The 9629-nt window shown below is 41.2% G+C and overlaps 1 protein-coding gene across 3 annotated transcripts in view; it reads right to left on the bottom strand.

Moving 5' to 3' along the window:
- Positions 1–646: 646 nt before the first annotated feature.
- Positions 647–9629, bottom strand: part of CEP295 (centrosomal protein 295) — a 43923-nt gene continuing 34940 nt past the window's right edge. Inside the window, exons 22-29 of one of the 3 annotated variants that reach the window (XM_082334918.1) lie at positions 9268–9430; positions 6295–6935; positions 5321–5494; positions 4115–4232; positions 3147–3347; positions 2532–2640; positions 1893–1992; positions 650–1054 (exon numbers count right to left, since the gene is read on the bottom strand). In XM_082334918.1, coding sequence (XP_082191044.1) covers positions 1010–1054; positions 1893–1992; positions 2532–2640; positions 3147–3347; positions 4115–4232; positions 5321–5494; positions 6295–6935; positions 9268–9430 — 1551 coding nt within the window. In that variant the 3' untranslated portion in view covers positions 650–1009. Of the gene's footprint in view, positions 1993–2531; positions 2641–3146; positions 3348–4114; positions 4233–5320; positions 5495–6294; positions 6936–9267; positions 9431–9629 lie in introns of all 3 variants that reach the window. The other 2 variants (XM_082334920.1, XM_082334919.1) reach the window with 2 other exon arrangements.

Raw genomic sequence — 9629 nt, 5'->3', positions numbered from 1 at the left:
GTGTAGGCTTGGTCTCCTCCCTTCCGATCGTGTTCCGAGAAAGGAACCAGGATATTCCTGCGTAAGAGCCTGAGCCGCCCTGGCAGAACCACAGGGGTGAAGATGAGACCGACCACACATACCACACCCTCATCTTCGCACCGCAAAAAGCCTCCACCTCACTCAGCGCCGCAGACCGACAAGTAGCTTTGCCTTACGCTCTTTACTTAGAAAGGGGGTAACAAACTGCTGTACCTACTGCAGTATGTGCAACTGCACTGCGGACTGAAATAAACTGGCGAGAACAAGCCTAAATTGTAATTAATTGCTCATCAAAATAACCTAAGCCTTCTCTCTGCTGTATTTTAAACAAACAGGACCAGATGTAATTAAAGTGCCCTGCTATTCCACCTGCTGATAACCAAGTTCAACTTGATAGCAAAAGCTGAGCTTTGCATTTGTCCTGATGATGCAGTTACTTAGCTCTGAAGCCAAGCTCAGGAAACTTGGACAGAAGAACTGCTTTTGGAAGTAGTAACAGTGTAAGGTTTTTAGTCTCTTCCTACCTTCAGGTGCTTTAAGATGCACCTCAACTGCAGGAACCTACACTTCCTCACCTTAAATCACAGTGCAAAGACCAGATTAAAATGTCAGTTTAACAGAAGAAAATGTCTTGCAGCCTGAGGAGTCAAGTCTTCTTAAAAAACTACTTTATTTGAAAATGTTTTATACATGTATATTACAAAAGTTAGTATGACCTCCCTTTAAAACACTAATGCACTTCAAGAAAGGCCTTCACAATGTCAGCCTACTCGATCTGAGACAAACCGTGTTTACAGCAGTAGTTACTCTGCTCTCAGTAAAACATGAGGGTACTTCACCGATTCTGTTCACTTGTGGTTCTCCTACAGCTTCAAGCTGAGGACTCCCAACGGCTCCACAATCGACTTCATGAAGTCTGCGTTATTCAGTGGTCTCTTGGATTGTACCAACACCGCAGTGGTCCTTGGTGCTCAGGCTCTTCTGCCAGTCACGGTGCTTTCCGGGTCTTGGCTCGTAGTTTTTCCAGCATTTTCTGCAAATAAAACAAACCATGAGACTACGGTAGCGTAGCCTAAGTGACTGCACTAAAACCAGCATAGTTAGGTGGGCGCGAGTGAGGTACCACTCGTGTAACCTCAGCATCAGTAACGGACAGCGGGTTCAGTTACTGCTCCTGCTCCAGAAAGCCCACAGACCTCAGGGGGAGGTGTGCTTATTCCTCTCATTTTCTGCTGACTGTGGAATCCGGAGCCCCCAGTAGCGGCCCCAGGCTGTCCGGATTGCCAGGCACTTCCTCCCTTCCCGTTGTCTGAGGCCCAGCAAGGGACAGGGAGAAGCAACACCTCGCGTCCTCTTGTTCGGCCCCCTGTTCCGGAGCAACTGCAGGCAAACCCAGGCAGGATTCTTGCAACCCTCAGTTCAGGTGTGCTCAGCGAGGCAGAATCTTAGGTCACCGAGAGCAGCCAACAAAGCCGGAAGAGAAGAGACTGCCTTACACTGGAAATTCAGTCACGTTTGGACTAATTAATTAAAAAAAAAACAAAACCCTGTCATTCTTTTGCCAAGACTTGTAGCAGCTGGAGTCCCCAACAGCCTTTTTGCTTACTGAAGTCGCCAGACAAATTCAGCCTGAGGCAGAGGCCCTTTAGAGGAAATTTCAGCCCTAGGAGTTGCTTCAGATGAGCAGGCACAGTCACGGGGCTGACAGGGAACTGACGTGGGATATGCCAACAGCATCCCGTAAAACCCCGACCGGTTTGATGCTCTGTCCCAGTTGCACTCCCACCACAGAACTGTCAGTCAGTCTGACCAGCAGCTCAGTGACCTCGTGAGGACCAACCAGCTGAGACGACACTGCAGGAGGCCATTACCTTTTGAAACTCTTTAGCCTTTTCCCTGTTTTTAGCATAAGTTTCTTGCCTTGTTTTTTCTTCCTTTCTGGTTTTTACTTCTGCAAGTTGATTATAAAGTCTGTCAAAACAGTAGAAAAAAAAATAATTGTATCTTGTCAGGAAGGGAAGTGGCAAAGCAGCAGTAAGTTAACAGGCTTAACAGTTTACGCTGTCTGAATTGCTAGAAATCAAAACGGGAAACGGGCTCGGCTCTCCCATAATCTAGAATCACTGGCAATTCCTCTTCAGCTGCCTGTATCGAACAAACCTGTATCAAACTAACAAACCAACAGACCTGTATCTAACAGACACCCCACTCAGGAGCTGTATTTGCATGTGACCATTAATAAGTGCCCAAGTACAATTTTGAGCTTTGTGTCAGGTTTAATCCCGTTCCGTGCATTAACTGGCAGAGCTGCCCGAGGGCTGCCAGCCGTGCTCCGTGCTTTCCCAGCGGGCACCCGTGTCAAGCACCAGGAGGGCTGCCTCTTCAGCAGCAAGCCCCCAGGCTCCAGCTGGAAGACCACAGACTGCGCTGACCAGCAGCTTTCACCGGACACAGATGAACCACTTCTGTTTTTTCAATCCCAACTTCTCCCACCTGTGTTCACGCAATACCTTGAAGTACGCTGGTGCATTTCAGCTTCTCCCGGCTTCCTGTCCTCTGGGGAAGACACTTTCACTTCTCCTACTTTCTTCAGCTGATGGGTAACCGCACCTTTTTTTCCTTTTGTAAAAAAAAAAAAAAAAAAAAAAGGCAAATATATGTTAAATCTCAAAAGTGTGAGAGGTTTCAAAGATTTTTAAATGATGTTACAAAAAAAGAAACAGGCTAGCAGAATGGAGATGACATCTTGTGTTGAAAATAAATCTTCAGTCTCACTCGTTAGGCTGCTGCCAGCCATGCTTCTCAGCAGCCAGCTCCCGCCTCCCCACGCATCAGCTCACTTCACATGGTTGCTCTTTGACAACCAACTGTTCTTTGCAAAGAGACAGCCTGTGGCTACCAACAGGGCAGGCTGTGAAAATATGAAGAGGATCCAGAAGGGCCTCAGCAACACTGACAAGGTAGCCAGACAGTGGAGAAGGAAAAAAAAAAAGCTCCCTGCATCCCTGAGAAAACAAAGAATATCCCAGTCTGCAAAGATGCAACAAGTGTGAAATCTATTCTTTGATATAAACCAGCAACTAAAAGGATGCCTAATGCTATGCCTTGTCCTCAGATAAACCCACCAGCGAGAAAAGATTCCTTTTGCCTGCTTAACTTCTCAGACTTTCCTCTTTGAAAGTGTTTGGCTTCTGGCTTTTCATTTTTTCTCTCTTTATTTTTTATTTCTTCTACTCTTTTCAGAGATTTCTGGATGAAGTCCTTCTTCCTTTTTAAAAAAGATTCTTGCAAATTTCCTGGTGTAGAAGCAAACTCCAGCAGCATCACTGTGAAAGAGAATGAAAAGCCCGAACGTTTCTCACTTACTAGAGGTGATGTTGCTCATTGCTGAAAGTCATGCGTCTCAATGTATTTCTCCTGAAATGCTGAGCTTGACCATTTTGTAAACGGTACTGGGAGAATGACATTGTGAATGATGAGTAATCTTGCAAAACAAGCAGCAGTTCAGACCTAGGGAATCTAATAACTGCAGGCAGGTCTGCCGCGGCAAACACTGTGGTAAATACTGCATCGAAAGCATCTTGATGCCTCAAAACTTAAAGACCTAAGAAGTCCCTAACACGGTTAAGTTCTGTCAATTCCCATCTTTCATGTTACTGCTGTTCATCTTGGGCAAAAAATATCTCAATATTTTACTGATGTTCCACACTATCACCAGAATAGGGAAAAAAAAAAAAAAAAAAAGACATTCTTTGGCTATGGAGCTTGGGGACAAACGGGAAATAAAAAACAAGTGAAGGTGCATAAACTACATGACAACAAGCCACAAACCACCACAGAATTTTCCAAAATGAAACAGTTACAACACAATAAAACCAGGGTATTGTAGATATTATGAACTTGCATGAAAGACAGCCTGGCATAGGAAGAAACAAGTCAGTAAGACACATATTAAACCTGGGTCAAATGTACTACAAACCAAGCCTGAATAAAAGCAGCTCTATATTTTCCAAATGAGAAGTGTATTTTATCAATGATTTTAATACTAGAAATAAAGACCCCCTCAGTATATTGAAGTTACACATGAAGTTACCTGCGGTCTGGTGTGATGGGGAGTGACTGCCGCTGGGACTCCGGGCTTTGGCAGAGCTGTCAGACTTTACAAACACTGAATAATCCGCAGCTGGAGCTAGTGGTAAAAATTCTCTCTCCTGTTTCAAAAGGAATCGGTGATTGGAAACGCTTATAATACACCACAAATTTGAATGAAGTGGCAGTACTGCACCACTAGCGTAGACCCGATGCAAACAGACCTACTCTTTTGCCTTTGTAGCAGATGCAAGAAAAACATCGGAAAATGGATCTTGATAGAATTAAAAAGCTACTTCCTAAAAACTTTTTAAAACTTAAAACCAAAATCCATTAGAGACCCTTTGCCCACTAGATTTCAATTGCTTTTTCTTAATTTGGGGCTGCCCATTCTCTCTAGTTCTCCCCCACGGCTCTCGTACTGCTGTGTCTCCTTCCCCTGCTCCCAGCCACAAGGCAACCCCCCTCCAGCAGCACAGCCTCCACCCTGCCCACATTTCGGTTACTTTATAAAGACCCATCCGTAGGCACTTTTAGGATCTTCTCTAGATGCCTCCTGCAACTGAAACATGATTTCATCCAATCTACTCATCTAACAGACACACATTACTTGGTTCTACTTTGTTGCTTCAGCACCCAAACTACCCTCTTATGACAAACCAGTCCCTCTATGATCTATGGCCTTTGCTTTACACAAGCCAACAGCAAAAAGCATGCCACAGGCAAGTGAAATATGGCAGAATGACGAGCTGATCATATTTTCCCCATAAACTAAGAACTACTGTGCTGGGTCTGGTGTAGCTCCATCCACTAGGTAGGGGATTTTTTTCCTTTTTTCCTTGTTTAGTTTGTAGCTTTTGTTTTGTCCCACCCTCTCCCCTCATTCAAATCTTCAACTTAATGGGATACAATTTAGTCTTGCAGACACCTGAAAGATGGTTCCGTTTGTCAGCAGCAGAAGTCTTCCCAAACTCTACCTATACCTGATGCGACAAGGTAGTGACGCTAAGGAACAGCCCGAATTTCAGTTCTATTAGATCTGTCCAGAAAACATAACATCATGACAAGATGATCCAAGCACTTGCTAAGCTCAGATAACCCTAACGCGCTCTCGTTTTGCAACAGTGGATTAACTGCTGTAGTAGGGCCTGTCCTTATTCTGATCAAGACTAAGTTAAAATCAGAATTACATTAGATAATAAAGGCTCACCTCAGTAAAAACATTAAATCCAGACTGATCCACACATGCTGGGTTACTGATTTTATCCTCCTTAATTTTCTCTGGGTTAGAATGTTCAATGTCTGATTCTGCAACGCTGATGTCATTTGAGCTTATCAGAGTGAGCTCAGGTTCTTCCATAATACCACGCCCTGACTCAGTCTCCTAGAAAATGAATTACACAAGACATCAGTGTAAAAAAGTGTAAAAAAGAAAAAAAAAATGTAAAAAAATAAGCCACTCTTTCCAGCAATAGCAACAGCTGTTATCTTGTCAGAAAGAGGAGGCTCATTCAACACGTACAAGAAGGAAAATCCGCCCCCAAGCAATAAATGAAATGCAGGAAGAGCATTTCGCCTGAGGTTTTGATGCACGCAAGCCCTGGAACCTAAGTCCAATGTGAAGGACTTCATCTACCAGTGTTAAAAAAAACAAAAAACAAACAAGTAACCCAAAGCAACGAAACAACAACAAAAACTCCGCCTCTCCTCCACTCACCTCAAGTTTAAACTACTTAATTCTAGGGCAAACTTTTTTTTTTTTTTAAAGCTACATCAAAGCTGTTTCCTTAAGTTTGCTTTGGTTAAATTATTTACCTCCTCCAGGCTTCTCCCTGGGGAGAGGGGCTGTTCAGTTCAGTGACGGTACCACGTAATACAGATGCATACGCTGCACCGACTGATGCTAAGAGCGGGAGACGCAACAGAGACGCTATAGCTCCTCCAGCAATCACGGCAACGCCAGCTCATTTTAGCTACTGCCATTTATTTCAGTGCTATGATCTCAAAGAAGTAGTAGGGCAGAAGTCCAGGAAACACACGAGTCTCAAACTAGAATTGTAAAATCAACATTTGCCAAGCTTTCAGATATTAAAGGTCTAAAATAACGTGGTGCAACAACAAAAAAAAAAACCCCAACAGAAGAGCCTGCACAAGTTACTGCTTTTGGAAATCTGTTTTACTCACCCAGACTGGAATACAACATGAGCTTCTGGGCACAGAATTAGAATGTTTTTCATGTCTTTCCAGGAAAGAACCATTCTGTTGTACGACAATCTGTAAAGGGACGTCTGAGTCTTCCAAGCTGTTTTCTCTGGGAACCCTCGAAGATTTCTGTGCTTCTGGAAAGCCTTGATCTGGCTCCTTTATATTTGTATTGCACTGAGAATCCAGTTCCACAGCTTTATTTGCTTCATGTACACAAACTGATTTTTCAGGAAGCTTCACATACTCCTTACCAGGTGCCTCCGCAGGTAATTTTTCAGAAGAGACACTCTCTTTTAATAAGTGTTGAGGGAAAGTTTCATCCACTGTAACTGGTGCGGTATTTAGCTGATAAAATGATTTTTGCTCTTCCAGTGGATTCAGACTTTCATATTGCAGATCTTCCATTGAACACTGGAGATTAATACATTCCATATTTCTTGCCAGTTCTTCATATTCTCTGGCAGAGGAAACACAGTTCTCATTGCTCCGTTTTTTAATTCCAGGGGTTTGTTCAAAAGATCTCTGTAACGCAGCATTAAGGTCTGCTGGCTGATCGGTGTTCTGACAGTGATCACTCAGAGTAGATTCTAATTGCAGCAGGTGAAAAGATGCTTCAGATCCTGTTTCAAAAATTATCAAGAGTCAAAATTCTACCTAACAAAACAGAATTTCAACTTTAAAAAGTCCCTCCATAATGAGACTTTTCAGTAATGTATAATAAGTAATCTAGTAAATAGGAAGAAGTACTTTGTTTTAAAAGAGTCTGCTTAAGTTTCTTCAAACATAATACCATTAACATCACATAAAATGATTCCTTCACTGTACACAAAACAAGTTCAAGAAACAACACTTTTGGTTGCATCTTAAAGTATGTTTAGGGACAGACTTTGTGGTGCTGCTGACATAACTACATCGAAAGCCAGTGGATTTTACAATTCATACTCTGTAAATGGAAGGCCTTTGAGTCCCTTTTGGGCCTCCAACCAAGTCTCTAAATCAGGAAGAAACCAATCCAAAACACCATTACTCAGGCAGAAACCCTTCAGAGCAGAAAACATCCAAATTGGAACAGTGATTGCTGTTCCTACAGGTTAGGATATTGCACTCTAAATTATCTTTCCCTTAAGATCTACACATACAAATGAAGACTTTTTTTTTCCAGAAGAGGCTGGGAAAAGAGAAAGATTGGGTATCAGCATTTTAATTTCTGGGGAGGCATTTCAGCAGTACAGCATATGCCAAACACACCAGCATTGTTTAAAACCATTTTTTTTTTTAAATGTGCCTCTGACCCAAGTTTGATAAAATCAGTTACACAAATTCCAGCATCATGCTATTAATAGGCTTTTTATACACACAGAAATATATCACATAAACATTTAAAGGTTTCCTTTAAAGATTTTTTTTGCATTGACACATTAAAAATATCTAGTTTTACATGTATAAAGAATATTGTCTCCTGATAAATAGCTGTAATGGGGAAGGAGAAATTACACTGCAACATCAACCATTGCTAGAAAATTCTCCAGATGATGGACTTACACATCAATCTACCTGGAACTGACAACCCAAAACAGTTTTTACTTGCTTAGCCTGTTGCTTATGTTATTTTCCCCCCCTTGTAAAGCACAAGAATAATTAGTTCGGGACTATAAAAACACGTAAGAGACGGGGAGATACTGCAGTTACATTTAAAGCACAAAGATTGTTTCTATAAGCAATTTAGAAACAGAATGTTTTGAAGTTAGAAGGGAGTTTCCCAAGTCCTATTTGCTGCGACCACAGGTAGGCTCAAAGTGTAAGCCTCTTGTGGCATTTTTTATTACCTTTTTTTTTTTGTACCAGCATCTACCAGCTAAAGAGGAAGAGAAGTATAATAAACACAGAATAGGTGCTTGCAGCTTTAAAGATAGTGTGTGTTTTCAAAAATTAGATGTGTGTATATATATATATATATATGCAAATAACAAAAAGATAAGTGACCAGGAACATTTACATTATAAAGACATCTACCCCTTAAAATATCGTGCTGTGTTTCCTGTTGCTGTTCAGCTTTCTGTTGGAGCACCTTAAAACTCAAACTCCTGTTGCTTGGTAAATAAGAGCTTCAGAAATATTTAGATTACTGCTAGATGCATTTGGAATTTCAGATTGGTCCTTCTCTTTAGAACACATAAAATATCAAGTTCATTTGAATTCAACTGCAAAACATTAAAAAAATACTTTGTCCTGCTATGAGCTGCAGTTAACTTAATGCTGCTGTAGAATAATAAACTTTTACTCTACTAAATTAATTACTACATTGTAACCTAAAAGTTTATTCCTTCCTCTCTTCCGCTCCTTTATTTTGTAGATAAAGCAATTCTATAATCAGACCAAATATCACAGCATGCAGTATGTAATGACTATTGGTGTAACTTAACAGTGGAAAAAGGAAAATTCAACAGTTTCTTGAAGGACACAATGTATAAAAGAAAAACAAGTAAGATCAGAGAGATTCTAACACATGTACCTCAAAAAGTTTTAATCAATTTATGGAACGTCCTTAATTTCCTCAAACTTACAAAACGACGGATATGCATGAACAAGTATTTGGAAAAGTACTGAAACAGACAGTTTCAGCCAGAGTTGATATTTCTTCACTAGCATCATAATTACTGCCCAAGTAGTAACTAACACAATATCCATTACAGCGACGTGAACATGCGGGTCTGCTTTCGTATTAAAGTCATAACTGCTGAGGAAATAAAGAACTTAGCAAAATTTAGGAGTTCCACCCATTAAAGGTGGTGGAGAAGGCAGTGCGTGAGAGCTGCAGCAGAGTTAAGCCATTTCACAGGAGGGTTGGTAGAGAAGTGAAGAGTCCCTTCCCAGTTTCAACACAGCAAGGCCACCTTCAGGGCTGGCAACGGGCTGATTTTGAGATCATTGATCTGACGTTACTGTACATACCTGGAATAACATTGTCTTTAACAGACTCTTCCCCCAATGTAATGTTGTTTGGCCCGTTTGTTTCAAGACTAGAAGGCACACTGCTTCTTTGTATATTCAAACTGCAGTTTCCCACTTCTAGAAATGTAGACATGCCTTGACTTTTTGTTGAAAATTTTGAAGTCTAATGGCAGGGGAAAAAAAAAAAAAAAAATCTTGCTTTAAGATTCATTTTCTCAGAAATATGAAGGATAAAAAGTTCAAGGTTATACTTGATTTTTGCACCATATTTCTGCTACAATCAGCAAAACCACTTCCAGTTCTAAGTATATCCGAGATTATTATTGTGTTTCTTCTAAACAGAAGACAGTATAGGGATTATA

This window comes from Platalea leucorodia, assembly GCF_965183815.1.
Source record: "Platalea leucorodia genome assembly, chromosome: 2".
NCBI classification, from domain to species: domain Eukaryota; kingdom Metazoa; phylum Chordata; class Aves; order Pelecaniformes; family Threskiornithidae; genus Platalea; species Platalea leucorodia.
Note: the sequence above shows the minus strand (reverse complement) of the source record. Positions and strands in the feature narration are given on the sequence as shown.